We start from the raw sequence: 16,094 nt of genomic DNA on the forward strand, positions 1-16,094 counted from the left end.
GCTAGAATACCTTTTGATTAACATTTGAGATCATCTTTAGTGCCCTACTCACTCCAGATAGTGTATTGTCTAATATGCACACTAAGTAAATAAGTTCTTCCTCGGCTGCAACTTCAATGACACCTATACTGTACTACCACACTGAACCTAGGAAGCATATTTAGTTTAGCAATAGACCCAAAGAGTATCAACTCTGATAAGTAAGTCAGTGTGTAAGTGTGTGTGTGTGTGTGTGTGTGTGTGTGTGTGTGTGTGTGTGTGTGTGTGTGTGTGTGTGTGTGTGTGTGTGTGTGTGTGTGTGTGTGTGTGTGTGTGTGTGTGTGTGTGTGTAAAGCAGAGAGTATGTGCAGAAATGTGCGTGTGCGAATAATCAAATGTGCATTTGTTTATTTTTTTCCCCTTGAAATTATTGTTTGAAGAAACGCTTATGGTTTGTGATTTGTCAAGATGCCTTTGTTGTAACCTGTACTTACTCACTCAATAAAAATAATTGCGTGAAAAATTAGTTTTTCATGTGTTTATGAGGTGACAGTACTTCCTTAGACCCCTTGGTGTGGTTGTTATGTGCAATTATGTCTTCCCTTTGTATTTAGGGTTTCTTCCTGGAGGCTGAAACCTTGACATTCAAACGTGCCAATGAAAAAGATTGTGATATAGTGACAATATCATCCCCTCCCCTAACCCCTCCCCCTTATCAGCTGTGGGTGCGGCTTCAGTTCAGGTGGATCACCACCCATCACCACTCACCAGGCAAACCAGGCATACTTAAATAACTGGTGGGCGTGTCCACATAAAAACATAATTTTAACAAATTCTGTACACTTTTTTGAAAAAATTCTTCCTCCTTATATAATAATACTTGATCATGTTTTGTGGAGAAAAAAAATCGAGAGAAAGATCTTTTTCAAAAAAGTGTACAGAAAGTGTTAAAATTATGTTTATGTGGCCACACCCACCAGTTCATTAAGTATGCCTGGTTTTCCACCTGAACTGAAGCCACACCCACAGCTGTTGTTGTATGATAAAGGGGCAGGGGTTAGGATGATATTGTGATGATGTCACTATATCTGTTGTATTTTGATTGGGCCTTTTGACTCAAATGCTTTCAGCTTTCAGGAACAAACCAAAAATACACAGGGAAGACATAAACATGATCATCAGGTACCAATATTATGACTATACTAGGAGAAAGATCTTTTTCAAAAAAGTGTACAGAAAGTGTTAAAATTATGTTTATGTGGCCACACCCACCAGTTCATTAAGTATGCCTGGTTTTCCACCTGAACTGAAGCCACACCCACAGCTGTTGTTGTATGATAAAGGGGCAGGGGTTAGGATGATATTGTGATGATGTCACTATATCTGTTGTATTTTGATTGGGCCTTTTGACTCAAAGGCTTTCAGCTTTCAGGAACAAACCAAAAATACACAGGGAAGACATATTTCAATATTCTAATCACACCTGGGGGTCAATTAGAGTAATGTTAACTTCATAGACGCATACAAAACAGGAAAAAAATACAAAAATCACGGCACTCCATCTTTAACTGGGTTCATATGTAGAATACAAAGCTGCCTTTACCACTTAATATTTACATATTTTGAGGAAGCCAGAACATTGGTTATTTCATACATAAATCATCAGCCTGAGGCTCTGAACGCGAGCAGGGCGGTTCAACCGCCGCTGTTAGTGTCTGTATATCAGAACCAAGCAATTCTAGAAATAATTCATATGTTAAATACAGTCTGAGAACAGCCGGCAGCGTGTGCCACACTGCTAGAATTATATACAATATTTTCTTTATAATATTGTTTTTAATTATTATCATTATTATTCAAACTAGACCAATGCCCGGCTGTAGAGCACCACGTCGGTAACGATGGAAGTTAGAGAGAGAGAGAAAGGGAGAACTAAAATAAAAGACCAGAAGAACCCTAAATTAGAAAGTTTATTCTAATATCAAAATTCCATATATACTATAGTACAGGGATGGGCAACTTTGACGACGGGGAGGGCCAATATATTTCCACACTCACTCCAGATGGGCCGCAGTGCATATTACTGTAGTGGCAAAAATAGCCGATCTACAAGCTAAAAACGCGTCGCAATGCGAGAATATTTTGCCTGTGTCTAATGTGCTTTAAGTGTGTGCAGCATGGATGGCCACAGCTACAGTATATATCACTGTGTTTATCAGACACATCAGAAGTTTCTAATCTATGTGCGAATATAGACGCACATTGACAAGTGATTTCAGGAACCTAAATATACTAGTAGTATTATACAGAAAAAACATCACTTGCACAAAAAAATCCAATATGTTACAGTTCCCACTAGATTTCTTATAATCACAAAGACATTTGGATAAATTAAAAGTATTCGGTAGTAGATTCTAACCCTATAAATACAGGCTTAATGACCAACCAGTTGGCCCTCGAAAAAAGATAAGATAACTTGGCAACCAGAAGAAAGCTGGATATGTGGTCACTGTTCGACTAATGAGGTTGAGAGAGACACACATGCACTTCATGGGGAATTGGACCCTCAACATTTTGGCAAGTATATCCATTCCAGCTTTTCCCTCTCGTCTTTCAGAGGGGAGTTCAAAGAAGGCGGATCCCCTCGTTGCAGCACTACTTTACTTTTATGTATCAGCTTCTTTAACGCAAGATATTTAGCAGAGGGAACGTTGTACCTTACAGCCAAACCTAGCTTGCAGCTGTACCATCTGTTTGACTCAGCTCACTCCTCAACTCACAGCTGTACAGCCATAAGCAGCCCAGCTCTTACCCTTACTACTTTCACCATGACAGGACTTCCTGGAGAAAGCAGCAACTAAAGGTGGCCTTACACTAGCCGATAATCGGGCATTTTTTTACGCTCGGGGGGTGCCCGACTCAATCGATCTGCTCGGGGCCGCTCAAAGCGTGATCGGGATCGGCCCGATCAACATCAAGCATGTTTGATATTTGCTCTGCCCCGCTCCGATTATCCTGTAGTATGTGGCGCTATCAGATTTCAGATTGAAAAGAATCGGCTAGTGTAAGGCCACCTAAAGAAGACTGCTTATTCCCTCTATGCGTACCTTCGACAGGCAGCCTCTGTAGACATTTTTAAAGCACATCTCAAGACCTACTTCTACACTCTTTGCCCTTAGTTGAGCTTTTAAAATCCTTGTTTTATTCGTGTCCTCAGTCTCCTCACTGTATTGCCTTATTCACTGCTATTATTTTAATGGTGTTTTGGGGTGGAGGTTCTACCTTGGCCTACTGAGTGAGTGTGTGAAAACGTTCTTGCCCACCGGTCAAGCGCTGCCAGAGATTAGCTTTTCACAGACAGACAGACAGACAAACAAACAAAAAACAAAAACAAAAGAGATAAAGAGTCAAGTATGCCTCCACGCCAAGTTAGGCATTATCTAAATGCAAAACAGGCAAAACTGTTGTCTATACTAGCAAAATGATAATAATAGTAACAGTAACATATTATACAGAATAGTATGTTAATGGTAACTAAAAGACAATTGGTAGAATTTGAATTGCTTGTAATTATGTCACCTATTATCCCTGTTAATCAGCTCTGTGCATAACTGTAGTCCCAGGTTTTCAGAAGGTAAAGAAAGAACCTGTTATCTGTTCCAGTTGATTTTCTCAAAGCTTTGTTTGATTGGCTCATCAGCATGCTTGAACTGCATGGAAACACATTATGACGCCTTCACATTGTTAACTGTGTGCATAGGACAAATTTACGGGCGGCATACTATGGTCCGACGGAGCATTGGTTCGACATGCGTCCGCACCTCGGACTAGCGCCTGCTCCCGTGCTTGCGGTTATGGTTAGGTTAGGGTTTGAGGTGGGTTGTCGTGTTTCGGACCAATGACTAGTCGGACCAAACACATGCACCCCAAATTTACATAAAATGTTAAATAATTCATGTAAACTATTAAAATATTGTACCTAATGTAATGTAGTACTTTATTGTCAGTTCACTTATTCTGTAAAAGACTTTAGGAGTGTTCAAAGTGACCGTCAGCAGTTCTCAGGCTGGATTAATTAGTTGTGCTCCACAGTAGTGACAGATGGAACCAACCTGCTTCATTCAGAGCTGCGATATTGACGTTAACTGCGGCATTTATCCAACGTATAAATATCCAATGCTGCTCGCTGGCACAAAATCTATAATATAAGACCCCCACTTTGACATGCACGTCCCAAAGGACTGCCTCTCTCTGCTGAAAAAGACACACGCACGCACGCATGCACACACGCACGCGCACACACACAGTCGCACACGCACACACACACACACACACACACACACACACACACACACACACACACACACACACACACACAGCTACAAACTGATAATGGAATTAATCTGTTGTTTATCATTATGTGGTGGGGGAAGGTCATTTGATTTGTTTTTATTTTATTTTTTCAATCACTTGGGCAGGGTCAAGACAAGTATATTTATCTGTCTAGAAGGATCATGCCTTTTTATTTCAGGGCACTTATCTTTCAGTGACCCCTCATTCTAAATTCTGAACCTTAGACATTATTCAGATTGTGGGGGAATAGGGGAAGAGAGAGGTTGGAATGGGTGAAAGGTGTGGAGGCTGTAGAGGAGAGGGTTAATGGTGTGACACCCCAGGCTTGATTTGCGTTTATGGCTGTAAATCAGTTGTAGAATGTCCGGTGTGTCCAGTATCACGTCTGTACAAAATTCCCTCACTCTCTGGCTGGGAGTGGGTGGAGTTAGATTATGTGGTTGTAATCATTTCACTTAGTGGTGGGTGGGGCCTGGCGTTAGCCTAATCTGGTACACCTGGGTTGGTTTACAGACTACAGTATATAGGCCCAGGTAGAACTCCCACGGCAAACATTTTGGTCTGAACTCTGAAGAGGTAGAACTCCATGTCTGTGTCCACCGTCATGCATTATTAAGTAAGTTCCTTCTCCGTTCATTAAACTATGTTACATTGTGTTAAGATCCTGTAATGTTATTTATATAATGAAGTATTAACAAGATGATGTATGTATTCCTGTAATGTTATTTATGATTAGTATTTATTCCTGATGTTTATGATGAGTATTTGTTCCTAATGTTTCTATAATATGAAGTGTTTGTTTATGCCAAGTTAGTTTATGACATAGTTTGTGATTTATGCCTAAGTTTGTTACTAATGTTACTTTTTCCTTTCCGTTCAGTTAAATCATCATTTCCATCACCAAACTTAAAGACCAGCAATAAACCCATTTTATGAAAACCCTGGTCCTAATTATTTGGCCGGCATACTGGTGTAGGAGTTTGAATTGTATACAGCCAGTGAACCTTCCACCAAAGCCACAAACTTGACATGGTCCTTCGAGAGCCAGAAACTTTGCCACCAGATCTGGACCAGATTCAAGTTTCACTCGGCGCATGCCCTGAGACAGCCGGCGCCATCATATGGACCTTCTTCCCAAGTGGCGCCTGGGCCTCCTTCCAGTTGGCACCACCTTCCAGCTCAGCCTGCGGCCCAACACCTTCCCACCCAGCTGGCCGCCCAGCAGTACTCAACCCAACCTGCGGCACCGTGCAGCCCTGCTCACGGCCCAGCACCGTGCCGCCCAGCCGTACACCACCCATCCAGACACCGGCCCAGCAGTACGCAGGCCAGTACGCAGGCCAGTACGCAGGCCAGTACGCAGCCCATCAGCTTCCAGTCCAGTTTGCGGCACAGCAGCTTCCAGGTCCCCTCCTAGAGGTGCATCCAGTCTGCTTCCCTCTGCACCAGCTCCTTTCCTAGTGGTGCTCCTAGAGTCCTCTCAGGCACCAGCCCCTCCGCAGGCATCTCCTCCAGTGGTGACTCCAGCCCCAGGGTCCTCTCAGGCACCAGCCCCTCCGCAGGCATCTCCTCCAGTGGTGACTCCAGCCCCAGGGTCCTCTCCGGCACCAGCCCCTCCGCAGGCATCTCCTCCAGTGGTGACTCCAGCCCCAGGGTCCTCTCCGGCACCAGCCCCTCCGCAGGCATCTCCTCCAGTGGTGACTCCAGCCCCAGGGTCCTCTCAGGCACCAGCCCCTCCGCAGGCATCTTCTCCAGTGGTGACTCCAGCCCCAGGGTCCTCTCCGGCACTAGCCCCTCTGCAGGCATCTCCTCCAGTGGTGACTCCAGCCCCAGGGTCCTCTCAGACACCAGCCCCTCTGCAGGCATCTCCTCCAGTGGTGACTCCAGCCCCAGGGTCCTCTCCGGCACCAACCCCTCTGCAGGCGCCCCCCCTGCACCTACTGTACTCAAGTGGTCCCTTCAGTCCGGTTTCCTCCAACACCAGCTCCTCCCGAGCACCCACCGACAAAGTTCTCCCGACTGGCTCCACCCCCTGGGGGGGTGGGGGCAGTTGCATGCACAGGTTTACAGCATGGCTCAAGTTCAACAAGGTGGAGTTTATCAGGGAAATAGGCCCAGGTAGAAGTACAATCCCAGAGCAAACATTTTGGTCTGAACTCTGATGAATGGTGAACAGGTAGAACTCCATGTCTGTGGCCACCTTGATGTTATTTAATATAATTAAGTATTAAGAAGATCCTGTAATGTTATATGATAATATAATTAAGTATTAAGAAGATCCTGTAATGTTATATGATATATTTATCTGAATAGTAGTGGTTTCTTTTTTTTTCAATACTTACTTTTAATAAGAAAGGGACAGGTACAGAAAATGCAAATAAAACATAATTCAGATTCTTTGCCAACTACAGTAAGTGGCTTGCCCCTTTGCCTCATTTTTAAAATCCTACCCCCAGACCACTGCACCAACCACCATTGACAAAAAAAGGGAAAAATAGTAATAGTAATAATTATAACGATAACAATTAAATACAACACAAAACTAGATTTTCTTTTTTTTTATTAACAACAAATTGTAAATAATCCCTCCCAACCCACCCCATCATAGGCCTGAAAAGAAAGATGAGCAAAGATTTCAACAAAGACCAAAAAAAGGGGATTATACAGATAATTTGTTATGTCATGCTAGTTATATAGTAGAGGTCCTAACTTGATAGAGAATATGGTTCCAGCTGTCTATTGTTTGATGGTTTGCATAGTAGTGGTTCCTGATGCCATAGTTTGTTTATGCCCAAGTTTTGTTACTATTTTCCTGTTCAGTTAAATCAACATTTCCATCACCACCATTGTTCAACATCACATTTACCTAAAGCCCAGCAGTATGGCAACCTGAAAACCCTGGTCCTAATGCATACTGGTGTAGGAGTTTGAATTGTGTATAGCCAGTCAACTTTCCACCAATACAAACTTTACAGCGTCTGTGGGTGGTACTGAGATGTATGCATGGGTCGCTCATCTGACTCAAGAACAATGGTGTCTGCCTTGATAAGAGTGGGGACTGTGTGTGTGTGTGTGTGTGTGTGTGTGTGTGTGTGTGTGTGTGTGTGTGTGTGTGTGTGTGTGTTAAACTGAAAGTATTATAGTCTCAATCCTATCCCGAGCACCATAAACAGGTTTAAGAGGAATAGTGTGAAAGTGCTCCTTCTGTTTTGTTTTTGTTGCTCAATGATTCCTGCAGACTACTGTACCACCTCCTGGTATGGTGTTATTTCCTCTCACGCAGGTAAACAACAGTACCATGCCCACCACCTGTGCAGTGTTTATACAGACTTATGCTGTGCATAGAGATACTTTTTAACACCTTACATCAGACGTCTGACCCAACTGATCTCCCGCCGTTAGTCTGTTATGACAAGTTAGTATGGTGGGTGTGTGTAGAGGCTTTAAGGCCCCATTTACACTGGCAGCCAAATCTAGCTTGAATCAGATCTGTGCCACATCAAGATTGAAATCCGAATTGTTTAAATAAGTCTAAATGCAGACAGGTCACATACAAGTCACATGGAATCTGATTTCTTCCAATGTGACTTGAGCCACATTCAGAGGTGGTTGCAAATCTGATTTGAGGTGATCTGTCTCAGTCTGAATGCAACAACCTGATCTAAATCAGATTCCATGTGACTTGTATGTGACTGCTATTCTCGACCGTGCTCTGTGTGCGCGACACCTTCGTGGGACGGAGCATAAATTGAGTACCACAGACGAATAACAGTCTAAGTCCACACTATTGATCCATAATATATAAATGATAGATAAGGGTTCAGGACAACGAGGCCTTTTCGTGGAGGGGTCAGTCTGAAATTTGGACTTAGACTGTTTTTCGTCTGTGGTACTCAATTGTACTTGATGGGCTGCAGCTGCACGTGCACCAGCAGATCATAGAGCGCTCCCTGCGTTCTTACTTCTTATGACAGCGACTGGAGGTGTGGTTTTGAGGACAATTGCTTTGAATTGCACAACAGTAACCAAGGATTATATATTTCAAGGGCGAGAGATCACAATAAAAATCCTAATCATTCTTCCTCCACACTGGGAGAAAAACAGCATCTGAAAGTTTGATGGTGCATTTTCACACTTGAGTGCAGTTAGAACTTTTCCATCGCGTCTTATATGAGAGCCTTGAGAGGTGGGGTTCATTTGGTGCCGGCCTGCACGCGCATGCTGGTGCTTATCAGTGTGACGTCGTTAGCTAAAGTTATATAGATGATGCAGAGCCAAACATGTTTGTTTAATTTAGAAGTTTTATATGTAAACACTAGGGATGTGAAAAAAAAGTCAATGCTCATCTCGACTCAAGAAATAGAATCGCAAAATCGTAATTTTATATATATATTATATATTATATATATTTTTGTAATGGCTTGTTCAAAAACGTTATAAACATCACTGTAATGTAAAAAAATGTTCAAATGTATTCCAAATGGTAAAGGGAACTGTACGAGTGTGTATCTCTGTGCACACTGTATGTCTCTAAAGGGAACTGCACGAGTGTGTATCTCTGTGCACACTGCATGTCTCTCGTCGGTATTTATAACTCGGCGTGACATTATTATGAATCACTGCTGTGATTGGCCAGTAGTGAGGTGCTTGCACATACTGTGCGCAAAGTTGACGGCCAAGATGATTCGAGAAATGCCATCAGCTCGCGGAAGCCTTTCCATTCTTGGTCGCACACTATGCGCATGCGCAAGCAGGAAGTAAACAACTGCTCACCTGGTCCGCTCTCTATCCGTTATAACCATAGAGTATATATATAATAGAGACTGAACTGGCGCGAAGCTCCGCCCCCCCAGCTATTCATGTCAGTGGAAGTTGCTCAGTGGCGTTTTGAAGCACCCGGAAGACTGCCGGAAGTCCCTCCCCGGACCTCAACTTTGAGGTCCTGGGTGACGTAGGGCAACCGAGCGCTCAATGTTAAAGCCCAGCTGCACGGGGTTTCCCGGTCATGAATCCACGGGTCCGCCTGTAGTCCCTCCTCCTACCACTAGGACCTAGAGCTTCAACGTTGGAAAGTCTGCCTGCCCCCTTGGTTATAACTCTATGAACTCTATGCTGCGCTCACATGACGAGACAGCGTCAACGGAGTCCTATGTGAAACAACCGCTCACTATTTTAAAGCCTCTTGGCACAAACCAGACTATCACTGCGTGGATTATTATTATTATTATTATTTGCAATGGCAGATTCGTCTGGTTATGCGAGGCTAGTGCATCCTACTGTTGTAGCCTACGGATTAAACAACGGTTCCGTGTTTCATTTACTAAATAGTAGTTTTTATTCTGGCTTTGATGCAAATTCTAAACATGATGGGTGCAGCTGCAGAACTTGTGGTGCTGAATGCAGTCAATGCACTGTTGCGCTCTCCTGTCAGGTGTCAACTGATGCGCAGCCAAAAAAATGAGAGAGAGAGAGCAAAATCGATCGACACATCGGTAAATGGCCAAATACAGAGTCGTTCACATCCCTAGTAAACACTGATGAAAGTCCCCACTCCCCTCACATACTCTTGGCCTCTCTCTCTCTCTCTCTCTTTATATTGTGATTACTTGAGTGAAAAGAAGTGTGAGAACAAGTTGGTTGGTTTTTAGTTTGTAAGCAACGTTTTTTTTTTTAAGTAAGTAAAGTACTTAGTAAGTAAGTAAGTAAAAATAGATAGATATAACGAGTGAGTTGATATTTCAAGATATGTTTGGAGTGAAATGAGGAGATTTTAACCCCTCATCCCTGTGATAATGCTATAGCTAGATGAAATTAAAACAAAGGTATTGTGCAGTCACAGATACTAACAATGCTTTTAAAGCTTGTTAATTTTTGGCATAATTGTATTGATGGGCCGAGTACAATCTTGCATTGATTGTAATGCCCGACTAACTCAGCCTTCGTAGCAGAGCCTTCGTAAGGACCGCACGGATAAGTTCCCTGTGCAGGTTCTCTTTGGGAAACGCGACCAAGGTCAGAGAAAGTGGTCTGAGTGAAAGTGGTGTAGGAGAGAGAAGGCAAAAGGAAGAAAATGTGAGAAGCTGCATGCAGAGAAAGAGGTGAAGACGGGTGAGAAAGTGTGGTAGAAATAACAGTGAGAGAACAATGCCCAGCCTCATGCCTTTTCATGGCAGCTCAGACCACCCACAGCATATCTCATCACCGTATACCTTCAGAGATCTTTTGTTGTTGTGTTGTTGTTTTCCCCCTCATCATATCATCCATTCTGAGGGAATGGCAAACAGGTGGACATTAATTCCTCTATGAGACTTTTGTTTATCAAACCAGAGCCAAGTGCTGGCTGGGGGCCACGCATGCACGCACACACCCACCCACACACACACACGCACACGCATGTACGCGCGCGCACACACACACACACACACACACACACACACACACACACACACACACACACACACACACACACACACACGTACGTGCATTCATACATAAACATATGGGTGCATGTGGACACATGCACATGCTCACACATGTTGATATGCTGATTCACACGTTTGCGATGAAAAATGCTCACACATACAGTGGAATAGCACGTGCATGCAGGACCAGGTACATTTATTCGAACTCACACATGCACACCAACACTTCTACGCATTCCCTTGTTATAGTAAAGTATTTAATTACAAATATGGGATTTAATGGATGAGCAGCTTTTGTTGAACAAGCCTGTGTGGCTTCATAAAAAAAGCCTGTTTCTCACAGGAAAAAAAGACAAACTAGAATCTTTTGTTTAAGCATTCCAGGATGTTTACATCGAGGTAAAGCACTTTGTTTTGCCAGAAACTGACAACACTCTTAATATGAGGGTGCCTGATAGGAATGGCTTACTCAACGGCTTTTCTCAATAAAAGCAGTTCAAGGATAATGCACGCACATCCGAGTGAATTTCGACAGGTGCAGGATAAAAGAAAAAATACCAAAAAGTATCTGCACACCATGTTGAATGCTCCCACATACAGTGCATTTATTAAACAACATTTCAACCCTTAAGGTCTTCATCAGGTTCATGATTCATTTGTATTTTCTTTTGTACTTTTCTCAAGTCACTTATTTTAGAAACATTTGCGTTGAAAATTGTAAATAATTATACTTAACACGAGGCCTGCCAGGAACATAGAACCCGTAGGGTTACATTAATAGCCTACTGCGCCACACCCGGAAAAGCCGTTTTAACAGCGATGTATTCTTTTATACATGTTTTAATACGATCGTATAATCGTTAGCTACCGTTCGTTAGCATAACAGTCCGAGTGATGGCCATTTTGAAGATGCGCGCGCATCCACTTACATCGCCTGCTCTGTTTTCAGACGGCTGTATCTCCAGAAGCGACATTGGAGGGGTAAATGTGGCCCAGACAAGCGTTTTCAACGGCCTGTAGCAGGCGCTGTGATACTCGCGGTCCACTTTTTCCACCACCGACCGAGAGAACAAGCACCAGCTTCGTCAACACACACGGAATGGTTTCATAGTAAAATGCGATTACGGATATTTGGCTCTTCAAAGTAAGTGTTACGCGCGATAAAACCCTGGCAGTACGCAACGGAGGGATTAATTAATGGTAGCGGTAAATGGGTTGTACATGAGTAAAAGTACAAAATACTCATTATGCACAATGTCCCATTTCAAGTTTTCAAGTGTATAAATAAAAAATACAATCTCAGTTATCTCACAATGTATCGCATTGCGCATTGCGAGCTTGTGGATCGGCTATTTTCAAAATGTTTATAGGACTGAAATTGTTCATGTATGTTTTGTAATAATAATCAAAATCTACAAAGGAACTGACTATACTTATGGCAGACAGACAGATACAGATATTTCCATATATGGGCATAAAAGGGACATACAGTACAGTATGGGTACAACGAATACTCTGACAACTGGTATGGTGTCACGGTTGGCATGCACTACCAACTTACATCGTTCACCCCTCCTCATTATGCTATGTACAGAGTACAGCAACTTGCTATGGGCCGTGGTTTTCAAGGGACCAGTGCCCATGTACCTCAAACTACTTCAAAAGTGTGAGAAACGCTCACAGGCACTATACCAGAGGGAGCTCCACTGATCTCATTTCCCCCGGGTTTGGCACAAACATGGGGATGACTTCATTCTACTATTATGCCAACCAAATGTGGAATGCCCTACCACCAGCCATCAAAAAGTGTGACTCCAAAAAGTGTGACTTATCCGGGTGCTCTGGCTTTGACCCTGGCACTCAACAGATTGTTGACCCTGGCACTCTTAACAGATTGTTGCTTGTAAGGTTGGAGAAGGAAGCACATTCTGCTGCGTCACTCACTCTTAAATTGCTCTCGATAATAGCATCAACATGTGCCTAAAAGGCTAATGTAAAATCCCCCCAAAAAAGACATTTACTGGTAATTTGCTCAAAACCGTTTGACAAATACAACTTTAATTTCATTCACTGAATTCTGACCATGTCTCCTGCCAGTAGATGCGTGCTCTACTGTCACACATTTGGGGAAAGATTTTGCAATAAAGATTTGCACTGTTGCACTGCATTGTTTTTCATAAATGTATTTCTTGTAAATGGCTCTGGATAATTGAGCATCAGCCATGTGGATACCTACAGCGTGAAATTAAAATTCAGTAGAGCTTGTCTTCTGTCTCTCTCCCTCTGCAGTGTAAAGACTTCTGTCTCTCTCCCTTTGCAGTGTAAAGACTTCTGTCTCTCTCCCTTTGCAGTGTAAAGACTTCTGTCTCTCTCCCTTTACAGTGTAAAGACTTCTGTCTCTCTCCCTTTGCAGTGTAAAGACTTCTGTCTCTCTCCCTTTGCAGTGTAAAGACTTCTGTCTCTCTCCCTTTGCAGTGTAAAGACTTCTGTCTCTCTCCCTTTGCAGTGTAAAGACTTCTGTCTCTCTCCCTTTGCAGTGTAAAGACTTCTGTCTCTCTCCCTCTGCAGTGTAAAGACTTCTGTCTCTCTCCCTTTGCAGTGTAAAGACTTCTGTCTCTCTCCCTTTGCAGTGTAAAGACTTCTGTCTCTCTCCCTTTGCAGTGTAAAGACTTCTGTCTCTCTCCCTTTGCAGTGTAAAGACTTCTGTCTCTCTCCCTTTGCAGTGTAAAGACGTCTGTCTCTCTCCCTTTGCAGTGTAAAGACTTCTGTCTCTCTCCCTTTACAGTGTAAAGACTTCTGTCTCTCTCCCTTTGCAGTGTAAAGACTTCTTCTGTCTCTCTCCCTTTGCAGTGTAAAGACTTCTGTCTCTCTCCCTTTGCAGTGTAAAGACTTCTGTCTCTCTCCCTTTGCAGTGTAAAGACTTCTGTCTCTCTCCCTTTACAGTGTAAAGACTTCTGTCTCTCTCCCTTTACAGTGTAAAGACTTCTTCAGAGCCGGTCGAGGGATTTACGAGGACGTGTGCCGCAGACTCCCTTTTTACCCCTCCGACTTCACAGATGGTAGGCTGGACTAGTGCTACATGCATGCATAATTTGCGCATATTATGCGCAAATAACGCACACACGCACGCACACAACGCACGCACACACACACACATTTATCCTACATATTTGTGAAGTGAATCATCTTATTATGGCACACCAGGGTACTTCTGACAACACCTGATTTGTCTGTCACCGCTCTCCATATTATACTGTATATACACTGGGCCTGTGCGTGCGTGAGTGCGTGCGTGCGTGCGTGCGTGTGTGCGTGCGTGTCTGCATGCGTGCGTATTGGAATAAGTCCACATAGAGAGATGGTGATGGTCTGCCTGTCGTTTAATGGGGTAGTAAACTTAACCAGCACATCTCCCACATTACTGTCATTATTGTGAAATTACATGCAATTTGTGTTTGCTGCAAGCCTTACATGCCTGCAATGCATCTATTATGTTGTGTCTACAGCTTTCCTGGACTGATTCAGTTCAAGTCAAAACACTGGCAATCACAGGCATTTTAGTGGTAAAGTCCTGAGAGAAATGAACACTCTGAATGTTGCAGTGTATGTTACAAGCAAATCTCTTGCATTATTGCTGACTGAAACATAAATTAAAGGTTAAGGCTACAAGAATGTATGTCTCTTATGCATCTAGAGATGAGAGGCATTATAAATCAAAGGAATGCTAAATAAAATAAAATCCTACAGTTATAGAACTTTTACTGCATAATTGTCAGCCTTTGTCAGGAAAGCTTTGAAATTGTTACTGTTGGCATAAAACTTTTTATCAGGTGAAACCTGACTAATGAAAGCTCATGAAATTTAAGCAACCTAGTCATCAAAGTAGCCACCTAGTCATCAATGGGAGTACCACCCCATGCCGCCTAAGCCAATGGGAGTCTGACCCCATACTCTGAAACGCTGCCTAAGCCAATGGGAGTCTGACCTATACTCTGAAACTGCGCCAGCCAATCGCGTAGTATGATTGCCTGCCTCTTAAGCTATGACACACGTACACGCACCGTGGAAGGGCTGATTTCCGCACCGCAGCCAGCCAGCCACTCTACGACCGCAGCTCAAAGCGACAACAGCTGCTTATGAGCTAACTGCATGGACAGCAGCAAAGCCACAACAAAAGTCATTGAACCACGAACAGAACGTTGCAAACGAACACAAACAGCGACTACGAGGTTGCGACACAGAAACATACACACGTTACTATAATAATAATAATAATAATAATAATAATAATAATAATAATAATAATAATAATAATAATATGGGGGAAAACAAAGACAAAAACGGGGACAACGGAGACCTGACACATTATGACTATGTCATAATTTCTTGTTTTTGAATCTGTTGCGGTGTTGCCTCACTTTACAGTATGTATGAGTATGCCTGATTTTATTCTATAGCTATCCCTGACTGTATTCACAAAAGCTGTTCTCTAGCCTTGTATACTAATTTATACAGTATATATTTCATACAGCCTGCACAGTGTTATTGTGTTTGCCCAGGTCATTGCCCCATTCATTCACAGTGTTATTGTGTTTGCCCAGGTCATTGCCCCATTCATTCCCATTGTGTTCTGAGTCAGAAATAGTCATGGGATTAATGCTGAGTAATCGTATATATGTATACTTTATCAGTAAACATACTGGAAATAAATATTTTGGGCCCTAGACAATCAATACATGTTTGGGAGTGAAGAAGCCAGAAAAGAAGCTTGCTCACGTTGAGGTGAAATAGGAAATGCTTAACATTATCTGTTTGCACACTAATCAAATGCTGTGATTTATCTGTTGTTTCAGATTAAACATTAGTTGTACATGTTTTCTCAAAGGCACATACTGTCAGTGTCAGTTCATCACACTGCTTTGAGCGACAACTTTCCTGACACTATTACACAAAATGACACCATTAGACAGTTCGATAACTGTCTCACTGGCAAACTATACAAGTACTACCCAGACATCTGAACGCATTCTATGCTACTAAAATGTGGAACGCCATACCAATAGCCGTTAAGAAATGTGAATCCCTAGCCTCCTTCAAAACCACTCTCAAAGAGCACTTTCTCTCAAATGGCTGCAATTCGAAACTGGCCCCATGTCAAAAAGTGAAAGTCCCGGCCTGGGCCATGGCTCAGTGGTCCAGGCACCTTGGCTGGTAATCCAGTCTGGCAGTGTGCCGTGGGTTCGACTCCCGATCCTGACGGCCTTTGCTGCATGTCTTCCCCCCATCTCTCTCCCCATTTCCTGTCAGCCTACTGTCTGTCCCTCCATAAAATATAAAAAT

The 16,094-nt window shown here is 43.0% G+C and overlaps 1 protein-coding gene across 2 annotated transcripts in view; it reads left to right on the forward strand.

The window, feature by feature from the left end:
* slc4a11 (solute carrier family 4 member 11) overlaps positions 1-16,094 on the forward strand; it is a 179,683-nt gene that overhangs the window by 131,002 nt on the left and 32,587 nt on the right. For both annotated transcript variants that reach the window (XM_079528367.1, XM_079528368.1), the window contains exon 9: positions 13,729-13,813. In XM_079528367.1, coding sequence (XP_079384493.1) covers positions 13,729-13,813 — 85 coding nt within the window. The remainder of the gene's footprint in view (positions 1-13,728; positions 13,814-16,094) is intronic.

Source organism: Electrona antarctica (genome assembly GCF_951216825.1).
Source record: "Electrona antarctica genome assembly, chromosome: 18".
Classification (NCBI taxonomy): domain Eukaryota; kingdom Metazoa; phylum Chordata; class Actinopteri; order Myctophiformes; family Myctophidae; genus Electrona; species Electrona antarctica.